This window comes from Dasypus novemcinctus, chromosome 1 (genome assembly GCF_030445035.2).
Source record: "Dasypus novemcinctus isolate mDasNov1 chromosome 1, mDasNov1.1.hap2, whole genome shotgun sequence".
Taxonomy (NCBI): Eukaryota; Metazoa; Chordata; class Mammalia; order Cingulata; family Dasypodidae; genus Dasypus; species Dasypus novemcinctus.
In genome coordinates, this window is record NC_080673.1 from 47,532,236 (window position 1) to 47,548,553 (window position 16,318).

Sequence of the window (16,318 nt, forward strand, 5' to 3'; positions counted from 1 at the left end):
GGTAAGTTATTTCCCAGAAGATGTCAGGAAAGCTATTTATTGCTAATGAAAAGCTGATGAGAGAGTTATTGCTGTGAGGGATTGATCCATTGCCTCTTAAGAAGCACTGAGATTCCCAGACCTAATGGATGGAAAAGAGCAGAAATAACAGAGTTAGGTAGCTAGAATCTAAAATTTGTAAGAAACATTAGATGTTTTGACATAAGTTGTCACTTATGTTTTGTTGATGCCTTCCTAAACAAAGTATTAGGGGAATTCTTGGCCAATTTCTCTGTTGGTATGCTGAGAGCTTAGTTCATGTGTTAGCATTAAATAGAGCTTCCATTAAATGATCAGAGCAATGCTTGTTGTATATCACTAGGTGATACTGATAAAGCCCACTTTAAAGGAAATTTTACAAAGGAAATTCTTTGATCTTCTTGTACTGTTGCTATGATTATGTCTGTGTTCTAGCCCTAGATTCTGAGCAGGTAGCCTGTAGTATTTAATTGTGTATTCTCTGTGCTTAGCTTTAATAAATTGCTGAATAAATTTTTTTTGAACAAATGAAAAATTAGAGGAGCATTTGTTTTATTTCTTTTGGTATGAGATAAAAAAACCAAAAGATTAAGAACAATTAAACTTCAGGATTAATGAGAAATTCGCATTTATAAAAAATATAATGTCAGATAGGGTGTCACATTACAAGTAAATTTGTTCAGCTTAAGCGTAGATATTTACAAGTGCTTAATGAGCTATTAATGAATAAGTAGTATGTATCTTCAGTTTAAGAGTTGCTATTCTGGGTTACATCTACAGTTTGTTACTCTGAGTATTTAGTTATAGTATAATAAAGACCGTATAGGTGCCTTCTTTTTTTATATTAATTGCAATTCCATTCACTTTTTAGTTAGATATTTATTGAGTACCTAATACATGCCCAGCATTGTTCAAGGTTGCCTAAATATTAAAGAGTTAGCCTCTAACATTTTCTAGTTGTATGCAATGTAGAACATTTATGATATGGTTTTTTTCTAATAAATACAGAAACCTGGAAAATCAGGGAAAAGCACAAAGACAAAATAACCATAATTCCATAATCCCCAACTATAAATGCTATTAGTATTTTGGATATGTCAAACAATATGTCAAAAATAAGATATAAAATAAGCAACATGGGTGTAGTGGGGAGGGTATGGGGGATGTCTGATGATGAGTTCTAGTTAAGTAATTTGACTTTGGAAAAGATCCTTTGCCCCTTGGAATTCTTTCTTCATTTATAATGGGATTATTATGGTATCTTAGGTCTTTTCCCCCTCAAAATCTACATTGAAACTGAACACTTTTGATGAGATTTAGGAATATGAAATCAAAAGTTTTTGATTAAATCTATTATCATCTCAATTATAAGGCAGATTTTAAAATATTGAACTATTGCAAGTATTTCCTGCTGAGAGTGAACCAATAATACTTAGATTTTTCCTGGAATTGGAACCAAAATCCGAATTGATGAAGTTGTTTTGAGCTGATAAATATGTTTTTAGGAGAATGTTAGTACAATTCTTGTAAGCTTTTAAATATGCTTCCAGAATCACCACTATTTTAAATACATGGCATTTTATCAAAAAGCTTACCAAGGAAAAAATCAAAGCAGCTTTGTTACTTGATTCTTTTTACACCTCAAGAAAATTGATTTTGCTCCCCTTTCCATATTGTGAAAATGTAGATTGTTATGCAAGAACTATTGCATATTATGTGTCAAGGATTTAAAAGTGTTAAAAGGTATCTGGTTTGTCTTCGAAGGGTCATTTTGCACATTAAACGATTTTTGTTGAAGAGTTAAGATGTCCTTTTACCATTTCATACTAGGATTTTTTGGTATGCATTTTAACGGTTATTTAAGAGTCCCTATGTGCTTAGAAAGGAATCTGAATATATGTGCCTCTTTTTTAAAAAGCCTCAGCACAATGTAGGTTATTCCATCAATACTATCAAATGACTGGGAGCTGCAGTTCGCACAATATGTAAAAATACAGCTTGTGAAAGATTTCCTTTATTAACTGTCATCATCCGCAGAATATATGTTCAAATAAACGTTGTGTAATAACTAAATTTGAGATTAATAGGCCCCTTAAGAAACAGCAAAGTCATTCAGAATAGTCAGTGAAAAATAGGCTGTAAGACTGTAACATGCACATATTGTCCTGCTTACATACTCTCTCTGGTGTCATTCTCATTTATCACTGTCGGCGGGCTCTGTTCTCATTAAAACACTCTTGCACAAAAGCAACTTAATTTTCTTAAGAGGAGAGGACACCTGATTCAATTTAGCACCCAGAAACAGTAACTTGAATATATTTTTTTCTTGCTTGAATTGAGATGAATAGTTACAAACCAGAATTTCAACCCCTAACCCATTCACTTGAAGATTAAGGATATTAAATACTTTTTCTACTGGTATCAAGAAACAGACTTGTGGAAATAAGCAGTAAATGTAGCTTACTCTTAGAAGAGCAATGGCATATCAGACATTCTTAAATTGCAATTTATTTGAACTTCTGATAGTTTCTATAATATTTTTAGGACAAAGAATTAAAGTGGCTATTAAGAAGATGAATTTTAATGTTATATGTTGTAGAAATTATTCTCTTTAATTTGGTGAATGCCTTCTAGTGATAATTTGGTCTTCATGTAGACTTATTTGACTGTATTTGAGAAGAAGTATTCATTAATGGTTTTAAAACAATTTTCTTGTTTTTAGCCATTTCTACTTAAACGTATATGATGCAAATAATGTAATCGAATGAAGAGTGACCCGTTAATGTTGAGCATGGTGTATAAACTCGCATTTTAACTCATGACCTACACATTTAATTTTCTGTGGTGTGGCTCATTAATACTTAAATGAAATTATAGAAATGTATAACTCAAATTGTCGTTGTTTTGGATCTATACATTGAAAATAGTAGTAATTAGTCAATATTAAAATGTTCTAGCAATAGAGATGCTTATCAAAAAGTCAGTTATGATAGACTGAGACAGCTGTGGTTTGTTTTAAAATAACAAAGAGAATAAACTTTTCTTAATTCCTTTTTAAATTGCCTTTTTATAGCACTTTGTGAAATACTTTACAAACAGAAAGAAAATATTTTGAATTTCCATATTTAATTGAAAAACAAGAACTGGAATCTAACTTTCGATATTTTCATCTTTATGCTTTTTCAAACTGAACCTATGCTTAAAAAGGACATAAATACTCATACCAGTTCTCTTTTCTGTGAATTTGAGGCTGGAGTGGTATAAATTCACATAGTTGAGGAAATTTTCCAGGCTCAGACAATTCAGCTTTGATCCCCAACAATTGAGAGCAGTGTTCAGTTTTCTTTTCCTTACATGTCAATGATGTGTTACATCATATGCAATGGGACCAAGTGATTGAGCTAAAAACTTAATATGCTTGCTCAAATTTGTTTCTTAAAAGAAAGCATTTTTGGTTTATCCAACCTGCCTGATTTCTCCTTTATAATTTTCTGCCTTGTTCAGGAACAATGTTATATCAGTTAAGCTTTAAGTAATAGAAAATCAGACTAAAAGTGGCTTAAACAAAGCAGGGACTTATTTTTCTCATATTCCAAGATGCCTGGTGGTGAGGATTGCAGGCATTTGTTCAGTGGCTCTATGATATTAGAGTGGCTGTCTTGACAATTCTATCGGCCTTTCTCTTAAGGATACAAGATAGCTTTCACTATCTAGGCAGGAAGAAGGGAGAAATGGGCAGTACCAGAAACAAGTCCCTCTGTCCCACCCTTCCCCATGCCAAGCGTATATCAGTTTATAACTCATTAGCCAGAATTTTGTTGCATGGCCACCACTAGCTTCTTCTTTTTCATTTGTATGTTTTGTGGCTTGTTTAAAAAATTGTTTCCTTTTCCAAAGTTATATAGTCCTTTTATTTTCTTTCAAAAATTTTAAAGTTTTGCCTTCCACATTTGTCTTTGACCTATCTAGTATTTTCTCCCTAAGTGTACTGTAAGAACCTCCTTCCTTTACAGATTTGTAATTACACTCTTCTCATAAACCAATGTGTCCATTTACATACATCCGAGTTTTAGCCTTAGAAATTCAATTTTATTCTTTAAAAAATCTGCCTCCCTGTATAGGGCCATTATTTTTCATTATGATTTTTTAATATCTTTAATAACTTTGTACATACCTATAGTGTCTTTCATATGTTCGCATACTTTGGGGTGCTAATAATTCTATAGTGTATCTACTATCTCTCTTCTTGTCTTTGCTCTCTCATGTAGTTTATAGTTTTTTATTGTAAACTCCTATTGTGCAGATTGTTTTATCTGGGAATCCACTTTGTTTTGGGTTATTATTTTCGTTTGCTAAAGGTTGCCAAGGCAATATACTAGAAATGGTTTGAGTTTTACAATGGGATTTATTAAATGTATGCTTACAGTTCTAAGACTGAGAAAAATGTCCAAATCAAGGCATCAGGTAAGGCTTTCTTCCTGAAGAAGGCTGTAGGAGATCCTGGATATGGCACAGCATGTGGCGAGGCCGTAGCAGCATCCACTTATCTCTCCCCTCTCCTCCAGGCCTTGTTGCTTTTACCTTCTGGCTTCAGTGGCTTCCTCTCAGTTTCTTTGTTCCATTGATTTCAGCTTCTGGTTTCTAGGCCTTCTCTCTCTGCTTCTGGCTGTTTCTCTCTGTTTTTGTGGCTCTGCTAGTTCCAGTTTATAAAGGACTATAGTAAGAGGATAAGAATCTACCTTGGGCTACGCCTCACTGGCATCTAATTAAATGCCCTCAGCTGAATCTAATCTAATCAAAGGTTCAATAGGTTCATACCCACAGGAATGGATCAATTTAACAACAATTTTCTGGGGTCTACAAAAGACTCAAACTACCACAGTTACAGAAGTATCTGCAAAGAGAAATTTTACATTTTCTTCTAGGGCCTCAGGAGTTCCACTCGCCCTTGGACCACTTTGTCTTTGCTTTTCTCTTTTAAAAAAAAAAAAATCTTTAGCTTGTGATTCTTGAATGACATGGATAGTACAAATTCAGTCCCCAATCTAACCTTGATGTAGGCCTTTTGTTACTTTTTTTCTAGTTTTGGGGGCAGTCCTTCCAGTGTTTCCTCTTCTTAATGAGGGTATCTCAGTTCCAGTTCTTCACCCTTTGCAGACCAAAGCCTATTTCTTTATTTCTTCATGATCCTGAGTCAGCCTCATCCAGGACAGTACAGCATCAACTCATGTAATTTACCACTCTGGCTTCAAGTAACTTCTTTATGTCTAGTACCTATTTTTTCATTTGTTTTGTTTTAGCTCACTTATATATTTAAAATCTTGTCTTGTTGTTTATTGAATTGCATGAAGTTGAGAATTATATAGATTAAAAACGCATTCTCATGGACTCCTATTTCCCCTGGCCCCCACCCACCATTTGTCAGCATCTCTGGTAGATCTCAAGGCTTTCTGGTTACTTTTGGTAATAAAAATAATCTCATATTTTAGCAATTAGGATTAACTTTTAATGCATTAAAAAACCCAGTCCAATCTAGCTTAGAGCTTCAAATTATTCTCCTTTTCTAACCTTAACCTCACCTGTATATTTAAAGCATAGAAAATTATACTTTTTTCCAGAATGAAGAATAATATATATGATAAAAATAAGAAAATAAGAAAATATATATGGGCAAGATCATTGAGAGAGGGCACATGATCTGTTTCTCTTATTTATTTAATTTATTTTTTAACTTTCTCATACTTCCTGCTTCTGGCCTCTTCAGAGTCAGGGTGTGGGGAGGACGAGTACACTAAAGGGAGTGGGACAGAAGCTTATATTATTGGTGCTGTCGAATCTGGCCATCAGTGCCCTCTGTCACAGCAGGCATCCGCCTACTGTCTCATTTTGTGAACAGGATGGGGGCAGAGGTTCTTTAGAGTGTTCTTCCAGCCCCTTCCCCTAATTGTGTCCTTTCAGCCTCTTATTGCTTATCACCCTGGGAGCCTGCTATCTTGGGTGCTGTCTTAAAACAGACCAAGTTGATGGCATTCCTCCGAGAAATGTACTTGGCCTTTAAAGAATTAATGGAACTTTTCCCCATCAGAGAATTGAAGCCTACTTTCTCAACCATTCTTCATACCCTATCACTGTGGTCTGTTCTAGGCAGCCTCCAACTATTGCCATTTCTAGCTGGGAACCAAGGGCCTGTCTCTGGTTCATTATGCACGATGATGTTTCTAAGAACTCTCACAGTGGGTACCCTTGCCCCCATGGCAACACAGTCCCTTAGTAAACATCCAGCACAGCACGGCCATGCCATTTTTTATTCCCTGCAATTTCTCCTATCTCTGCTGTTGCTTCTCTTGTAGACATCAGCCCTTTCCCCATCTATTCCTATCTCCAACTTCGAGGAGTGGTAGGCAGATCAGCTTTCTCCCTGAAAGAAGAAACAAAACACTCTCTACTACCAGGAATTTCCTTTTGCCAATCTTCTCTGGAATTTGTAGTCTGCTTACTTTTACTGGAAAGCAAGGTATACAACAACAAAGTCAGAAGTTTCATAAAATTACCTCTCAATACATTGTTTATACCTAGTGTTAATGATTTTTTAAAAAATTTAGTAGACTCGTGGGGAGAGGTAAAAGGGGAATGTTCAGCTAGCATTATGAAAAATTTAAATAAAATGTCATAAGGAAGACTTGGTTAGGACTTACTAATGGTATTTGAAGAACAGTTATCTAAAAAAGGGAATTGTCATATTTATGTTAACTCTAGGGTCATGGAAATTAGTGCATCAGTACATGGCAGATATGGAAAAGTGTATGTTTCAGGTTTATTGTGAGATGAAACTTCACAGGGTTTAAAGGTATTCAGCAATAGAAGGGCTTGCTTTTATGAGTTAGAGTACTTTCTTTCCCCATTGTTTTCCTTTTTATTTTTAAAAATTTTACCTTTTTTATTTCAAATAATTCCATGTCAGCTGTGAAGAAATCAATTCATTATTGAACTTGCTTGATTTTTCAAAATAATTTAATGAAGACATGCTATACAATATATAATGAAACATTAGCAAAATATTAGATAGTGAGTAAAATTGGGCTTATACCAAAAGCAATATATTATCTTAAAATGTTTAATGTAAAGAAACCATTCCACTCAGTATTAAAAACCACCTCAATATAGATTCTTTTCAGTTGGCATTGATCTAATTATCTGTCAAATGTTATTACACCAAGTAATATACTTTGCAGATGGAATTCATGAGTTATTAATGAAAATATTACTGTGCTGAACATTCAGTTGGAACAAGAAGTATTCATTTATTCATTGTTGGATTAAATAATATTTATTGAGGGTCTACTATATGCCCAGTCTTGTTCTTGATACTGAGGATAAAACCATGAACAAATTAGACAAAACTCTTAGTTGTAATGGGCATTCTAGGGGGAGGAATGGGTTTTGAAATTGCTTTTTGGCAAAGGAGGTCATAACAAATGAAGTGCTATTAAAAGGCAGAAGAGGGGACAATCAAATCCCAAGAGAATCTAGTGACATAACCCAAAGGGTCCAGCTTATGCTGGATCTAAGCACATGAAGTATATATTCAATATAGCCATTTTTGTTTGAATAATAAAATAATTCTGGGGTTTTTGGGTTTTTTTTGAAACCAAAAGTTGACATACTATAGATGCTCCACAGGATGCAATCTATTCATCCTGGGGCTTCTTATAGCCAGCATGATGATGTGTTATTCAGAGGGTGCCCAACTGCAGCATGTGAGACAAGCAAAATATTTCACCAACATTTAAAGTGGGAATTGGGATCTTACGTTTATTTTAAAATAAAATATTTATTATATTTTTAACACAAAGGGATTCCAAAAGCAAACAATAAATGGCTCAACATCTCCCTTCCCAGGTAACTCTTATTGAAATATTGAAATAACATGTTAAAAGAAAGCAAAACAGGACAGATAGAACAAAATGGAAAATAAATATGACCCGTACCTAATTCCAGCATTTCGGTAATTGCAAAAGCATGACCCCACTCTCTGGTACCAAATTCTGTATTGGTGAGCCAAAGGGGTGCTGATGCAAAGTACCAGAAATCTGTTGGCAACTAGAAAGAGAGATAAAGCCACGTGAAACACAAACAGGGTCATGAAATAAAACTTATTTGTGAGGAAAGTGCATTTTTGTGGGAAAGAAGGCAATGTTTCCTGTTGATCTCACTACAACACATTAATTTTATACTCTTTCCTTTATTTTTACTCCATATATAAAGTGCTTTCCTGGAATCTTCCATAATGGGATACCAGAAAGATATGCTAAATATGTTGGTATAGTTTACAGTTGTCTTCTGTGATGTTTTATTTAGCTGAATTTTTTTTTTTTTTCCCTCTGTTCCCTGCTCAACACGGAACACCATATGCCATTGTCCCTGTCAGGAAGCAAAGGTTTCCCTGGTCTGTGCCTGTGCCTAGGTTTATGCCACAGAGGAACTGTGGTCCAGTGCCATCTTTTATTGATAGGGCCAGCAAAGGAGAAATCTAATGAAATTATCAAAGCTTTGAATTAATTATGAACTTGAATAGGAGAGCTAAGCTCTCAGGAGCCAAGGATCTCATTACCCATTCATTTTCATTGCATCCTCTTCTGGAGCAGAAGGCATTTCAGCTATAGCCTCTTAGCTTGGCTTTGGACTTTATTCAAACTTACTAAACTGACATCCTCTTCTTACTGCAATGTGGCTGATAATGTCCATGATAATTAATTTAATTCTGCTATGAATCTACAGGACATGTAAATACATTTTCTCCCTCTCTTCTTTTATCTTTTCATAGTTTTTTTCCTCTCTTCTTTCATCAAATTGGATGTTATACAAGTTTTTATCCTTTTTGGGTAATGTGAGAAGCTTTCAGGATTCAGGAGTAGCTTCAAGGAATATAATGATTGATTTAAAGTTAAAAGCTATATTACATCTACTATGTATTCCCTGGATATTTAGGTAAGCACAAAGTCAAATATTTCTTCTTTGAATTATAAACATCAAATTGAAGTTTTGCTTGTTTGTTTCTACTTTAGAAATAACAGTATAGCAAATAAATTCCATGATCTTAACAGCATTGTTCATGTGTGGTGTGTGGGAACAACAGATCTCACCTTGAGCTTATAGCTAATAGAACTTATTTTCACTGATAGACAGTATTTAATGTTTGTCCTGCTTTTCTGTTTTTCCCTCTCCCAGGAATATGCTTTTTTGGATGAATAAGTCAACCTCACTGTTCGGAGTCTGATAGCAAAATCAATAACGAGGTTTCGATATTGGTGATGTTTTTTTGGTAGTGTCATACAGATTTAAAGCCTCTACAGCAAGCCTTTGCTGCCTGCTTTTCAGACCCATTATTTATGAATTTCTAAGCTGCAACTCATCTATCTTAGTAAACTACAGGCCACTGGCAATTTTTGTAGGCAGCAACTAACTTTGCTTTATAGAGTCAATGTTTTGAGGTTTTGAATAGAAGGGAAAGGGAGAATGCTAATCTTTGCTATTCCTGCTTACTTTCAGTGAGTTTTTTTCCCCCATTTATTTTCTCTATAGGCAGCTGCGATATTTAATTCAGCCTTTGGAAGTTTTTTGGTAAGTAAACGACTTAACCTATCTATTGTAACTTTCGTTGTGATGTTGTTTATGTGAAAGATTTAATAAAAACTGGACTTCTTTTACTAGTTGGTTAAATATAAAAGTTCTTAAATGTTTCATGTGTCATCTTCAATACCCTGATGAAAATTAGTTACTGAATAAAGCGAATGTTCTCTTACAATATAATTTAGAGGCTTGGGTTTAATATTCCATCTAATGGATTCACAGAATCAATTAAAACACTACGTGTCTCGTTATAGAGGTTATATCAATATATTGATCATTTAATGAGGTCTTTTAGATTATTTTTATTTTGTATCATGGGACCAAGGATTTTGAAAAGGAAACATGACCCATCTGGTCAGAAAGGAATGCTAATTTACTTGTTGACATGTCATTTATTTTGTACATTTCACTGTCAATGAAGCTACTGTCTTGGGTACTTCTGAGATACCTATGTGAAAAAAAATTTGAAAGGTAGAAATAACTAATGAGTAATTCATAAGAAAAGATAATATATTTGGAAGTTTGAACTGTAAAGTATATGTAAACAGATTCAAAAGTAGTTCAAATATAATTGTAAGACCAATAATATTTTAACATTTTTAATCACTATTTTTAAATAGATAATATAGCAAAGACTTGATTTATTTCAGGAAAGAATGAGAAAGAAACTAAAATTTCTGATAATTTAAGATTTTTATATATACACTAAAAAAAAACTTAGTTAAATTCTTGAAAATAAATTAGAGTATTATATTTTTGAGTACATAACTCATTACCAGACATGAGAATAAAATCAGTGAGTTATAAACTGGCTCATTAGTCTAGGTAAAATATCAGTGATCTTTGTTGAAAATGCTCATTTGTCACTTATTGTATATATTTAAATGTAGGTGAAGTTTTTAAACATATTGTTATGCAGTGTTAATTCTATATAGTGCTACAAAACTTTTGTGTCACATGGTGTTTTGGAGATTTAAAAGGTGCAGCTTCTGCAAAATACATGCTTGCAGTGTGTCCTGTTTTTTAAAAATGTAATTATAATACATTTCCCTTTGCTGTATTATTATTGTTTTAGAAGAGAGGTGTATTTGATTTCTTGGGCTACTGATTTTAGACTCAATAATATTTTGTTGTCATTATATCATGTGTGCAAATGTTATTTTCTATGTTTTGCCACAATTTTTTTGATACATTAATATCTGCAAAATAGTATCTTGTTGGAAGGCAGTTTTTGTATGTGTTTTGGAAGTCAGACATATCTACTATCAAAACATAGTTTCCTAAACTGGTTTCTTACTCTTTAAAATGTCAAGACTAGTTGAAAAGATAAAGTTGAGGAAATTATCTGAGCAATTGAAGCAAAATACACTGTTCTTTAGTTGGAAGATGAGCTTATGGAGTACAGTTGAGCTTTGCACTGACCATATGAACATATCCTGATGTTTGTTCTAGCAGGTTGAATTATTTGATAAAGACCAAGGAGGTGAAGAAACTTGTCCTAAGATTCTTTTGGATTTTTATTACGCGCTTTCACTTCTAAGAATCTGTGACTCCTCATTTCTTAGTCTTCTGCTCTTTTTCTCTCTCCTTTTCCTTAACTTAATTCAGTTAATCAGTCAAAAGTATTTATCCTCTGACCCACAGGGGTAATTTTCTTGTAGTAGTATAGGGTAAAAATTTGTTTGACTTGGGTCCTACCATATTGTGGAGATGACACACAGAAAACGAAATGCAGTGTAAAAGTTAACAAGCAGAATACCAAAAATGTGGGAATGGTTTTATAAATGGGTAGGGAGTAGATTCTCAAAGAATTGTGAGGTGCTTGAGAGAAAAAGCCTAGATTGCTTTATTTTTTTTTCTTTTTATTTTTTTTTAAATGTTATATTAAAAAAATATAAGAGGTCCCTATATAACCCCCACCCCCCCCATCCCACTCCTCCCACATCAACAACCTTTTTCATTGGTGTGGCACATTCATCATATTTAGTGAATACATTTTTTTTTTAAGATTTTCTGTTTATTTCTCTCCCCTTCCCCCGCTCCAGTTGTCTGTTCTCTGTGTCCATTTGCTCTGTCTTCTTCTGGGTCCGCTTGTATTCTTGTCAGTGGTACTAGGAAACTGCATCTCTTTTTTGTTGCATCATCTTGCTGTGTCAGCTCTCCATGTATGCGGCCCTACTCCTGGGCAGGCTGCACTTTTTTCCTGTGGGACAGCTTTCCTTATAGGGCACACTCCTTGCGTGTGGGGCTCCCCTACACAGGGGACACCCCTGTATGGCACAGCACTCCTTGCGTGCATCAGCACTGCACGTGGACCAGCTTCACCACATGGGTCAGGAGGCCCTGGGTTTGAACCCTGGACCTCCCATGTGGTAGGCAGATGCTCTATCCATTGAGCCAAATCCACTTCCCTGGTGAATGCATTTTTAGAGCACTGCTGCATCATGTGGATAATGGTTTACATTGTAGCTTACACTCTCCCCCAGTCCACCCAGTGGGCCATGGCAGGACATCCAATGTCCAGTATTTATCCCTGCAGTACCACCCAGGACAACTCCAAGTCCTGAAAATGCCCCCCCATTTTATCTCTTCTTCCCTCTTCCTACCCTCAGCACCTACCGTGGCCACTTTCTCCATATCAATGCTACAATTTCTTCCATTACTAATCACAATAGTTTCATAATAGAATATCGGTAAGTCCACTCTAATCCATACTCTATTCCTCCATCCTGTGAACCCTGGAATGGTTATGTCCACTCCTCTTCTATATTGAGAGGGGGGCTTAGATTCCACATGGATGATGCATGCAGTTCTCCTGCTTGCAGTTGTAGGCACTCTTGGCTCCTTGGTGTCGTGGTTGACCTTCTTCACCTCCCTGTTAAGTGGCCAGGGTAAGCCAATAAACCAGAGGGTAGGAGATGCAAGCCTGCTGATGAAATTTGGATGTGAAGGGTGCTTCTAACGAGGCCTTATACAGAAATGATAAATGTATCATTGCAAATGGGAAGAGAGGTGACCCTTGCTTTAAAGTGGCAAACAACTGACAAAAGTATATTCTGATGTTGGATGGAAGGCAGAATTTGAAAGTGATAAGCTTGTATATTTAGCTGAGGAGATTTCCAAACTAAATATGGAAAGTGCAGCCTGGCTTCTCCTTGCAGCTAATACCAAAATGTAAGAGGAGGGAAGCGGACTTGGCCCAGTGGTTGGGGCATCCGTCTACCACATGGAAGGTCCGCGGTTCAAACCCTGGGTTTCCTTGACCCGTGTGGAGCTGGCCCATGCTCAGTGCTGATGCGCGCAAGGAATGCCGTGCCATGCAGGGTGTCCCCCGCGTAGGGGAGCCCCACACGCAGGGAGTGCACCCCATAAGGAGAGCCACCTAGCGTGAAAGAAAGTGCAGCCTGTCCAAGAATGGCGCCGCCCACACCAGGAGCTGATGCAGCAGGATGACGCAACGAGAAGAAAACAGATTCCCAGTGCCGCTGACAACAACAGAAGTGGACAGGGAAGAAGACGAAGCGGGTGGACACAGATAGCAGACAACTGGGGTGGGGGTTGGGGGGGAAAGGGGAGAGAAATAAATAAATAATTTTTTTTTAAAAAAAGCAAGAGGAAAGGGATAAATTGAGAACTGAACTTCTGGGCACAGAGAAACCAGAAAGTGATGTCTTGGAAAATTCTGAGCTCCTGAAAAACAAGTTCCCAGAGAATAGTGCTTCAGATAAGGATTTAACTGAACATGGAACTTATCTGCTGTTTCAGTAAAAGTCAAGATTTGAGGTGCAGTTACCCAGAAAGGATCTATGGCAGGTCCTATTCTCTCACACTTGGGAACCCTATATACTGCATGTGAAACTGACAAGGTTATTGTGAGCTCTGTATGAATGGAACCACTGCCATCCTGCCCTAAATGGGACAGATTGAAGGAAAAATTATTTCAAAGGCAGAACCATGGAAGCTGAGTTCTTGACTGAAGACATCTTCTTGGGCCCAGAGAAGAAGCCCTCTGATGTGTGGAAAGGATGTGTGTGCCCCAGCACTTCAAGAGAGTGAGCCTTCTGCCCCATTGTCAGGAAGAGTGCTGCCACCCCAGTCTTCAGAAAGGGTGGAGTCTATTACGTGGGGATTGCAGAGTCTGGTCCCCACCCTTCTATCCTTGGGGACTTGAACCTGTACCCTAGAGGTTGCAGAGAGTCTGGCCTCCATGCCAGTTTTCTCCCAGGCCGTAGTCTACTCTCAGGAATTGTTGAGAGCCTGGCCATCACCCCAGTGTTCTCTGTCAGTGGAGCCTACATTTCTGCCTCTACCCAGATGCTTGATGAGCATGGAGCCTTGAGCATGGCTGCTGGGCAAGCACTTTCAAAGGGTGGAGCTGCCAGTCTATCAGGCCCTGAGGACAAAGCATCTTTCTAGAGATGACACTCAGACCTTGAAATGTAATGTAGTATGTTGTGCAGGGTTTCAGAACTTTTGGGACCTGTGACCCCTGTTTTCCTTCCTATTTCTCCTAGTGGAAAGGGGAATGTTTACTTTATAACTCTCATTCCTTTGTATATTGGATGCAGATAACTTGTTCTTAGTTTTACAGGTCCAGAGATGGAATGAAATTTTTCCCCAGAAGAGACCATACCTATAACTGAATTTGAAAAGATTTTGTACTTAATACTAAATATAAAAAGACATATATAAATTCATTTTTGAAATTTAAAAAAAGTTAATGAGCAGAACAAAGACATTACTAGATGATATATTTTTGTCAAATAAATGGCATGGGTAATATACTTATTGAATTCAAACGTCATTAAAAAAACAATTTCTCTGAGCTGGACCTTGGAGGATGGGTAGTATTTAGCTAGTAGGGAAGAAAGATGATAAAATGGTAGGAGCAACAGCATGGAGACAGAAATGTCTTTTACCATTTTTTTTCTTTCCTTCCTTTTTTATTCTCCCCTAAGTTGAAAATTTCTAGAATGGGTATGGGAATGAAAATTATGATTGGGGATATTTTTCCCTAGTATCATTAGAGAAATAATTTTATTTCCTTTTTCCCTCTTCACCATAGTTACAAGAAATTTTAGATTATATATAAAATATGTATGGATCTGAACTATATCAGAATTAGGTTCAGGGTATTTAACAGGAAAACCCCAAATAACAGTGGCTTATACAAAATAAAGGTTTCTTTCTCTCTCATGTAAAGTACATCTGGAAGATTCTTCTTCCACCATCCCAGTATGCAGCTTTTTTCCTCAAGATTATCTCATGGTCCAAGATAGCTTCTGGAGCTGCAGTCAGAATATCTGGATAGGAAGGTATGACTTGGGAAAGCATAAACTAGCTCTCCTAAAAGCATTCCTGGAATTCCCAAACCATACTTGCCATTACATCATATTGCGGAACTCGGTTATCTGACCACAAGTAACTACTGGAAAGGTTGGAAAATGTGTCCTTTATTTGAATGGCAATGTACAAAGAGCTAAAAATGGGACTTCTGTTACTAAGGAAGAAGGAGAGAATAAATATTAAGAGGCAGCTCTCTGCACATGATGTACAACAATTGTCAAGAATTTGAAGAAAGATTAATCTCAGTTGATTGATGTGGGAAGGCTTCAGGAAGAAGTTGTTTCTTGAGTTGAGTTTGGGAAGAAGACTTATTTTAGAGGAGGGAAAGTATATAAAAAACCATTGGCCTTAAATTTCAATTCAGAAATATAACATTTATGTTTTATTTTGTTATTCTTAAAGGGTGGTACTTGTTACAGTTACTTGGTAATTTTCTTTGTAAAGGGAAAATATCCACTTATCCTTAAAATCTGGATTATGGGTCGTAGGATAGTTTATGGAGTCAGACTGCCTGGGCTTTGAATCCTTAGTCAATTAGCCTAACAATATAACATTTCTGATGTAGTTGATTCTCATTATTCATGGTAGCTATGTTATATATGTTGCTGTGGACATTAAATTAATGAAGACAGAATTGTTTTTCTTAGGGAAAACACAAAATTAGTTCCTGCGAGCCTCTGGTCACAACAGTTTTCACAACCAATCAATACATAACCTTGTTTAATGTGTTCTGTTTAAAGATGCCTTGTTTAATATATACTATTGGTTCATTAGCCTTGAACTCATGACCAACATCACTATAACTCATGTTTGAACAAAGCTTACCTAACACATGAGTTTTTTCTATAAGGCACATCACAGCCGCCTTGTGCTTAGGAATACTAGACAGCATTTCAGCACTACAGTTGTGGGCAATTTAAATAGCAAAATCACCAACAAAAAGCACAAAAATGCAAAATATGTGACACTAAAAATACTGCAAAAATAATACTTGCTTATAGTATGAGAGCTGAAATAGAAGGCAGAGTATTGCCTTGTTCTCTCTCAGCTGGGAATGTGTGCATGAGGTGACTCAAATTTTTTTGCCACTCTGCCCATGTCCACAAATGACTGAAACACTGTGAATATTGCTTTGGGGGTTACAAATAAATTTAAGCAATTTGGCAAATATAAAATCTGTGAACAATGAGAATTGGCTGTATATAAAATGGGGTAATAATAGAACCTAAACTATAGTGTTGTGATGAGGATTAAATGGGGTCATCTACATAAATTGCTGATATGACATGGTAGAAATAACTGAGCTAAAATTTAGATCTGCTGT

General features: G+C 36.1%; 1 protein-coding gene across 7 annotated transcripts in view; it reads left to right on the forward strand.

The window, feature by feature from the left end:
• SLC10A7 (solute carrier family 10 member 7) overlaps positions 1–16,318 on the forward strand; it is a 278,259-nt gene that overhangs the window by 76,354 nt on the left and 185,587 nt on the right. For 4 of the 7 annotated variants that reach the window (XM_004456494.4, XM_023588241.2, XM_004456498.5 and 1 more), the window contains exon 5: positions 9,601–9,639. The exons of the other annotated variants lie outside the window; for them this stretch is intronic. In XM_004456494.4, the coding sequence (XP_004456551.1) occupies positions 9,601–9,639 (39 nt within the window). The remainder of the gene's footprint in view (positions 1–9,600; positions 9,640–16,318) is intronic. 7 annotated transcript variants of the gene reach the window in all.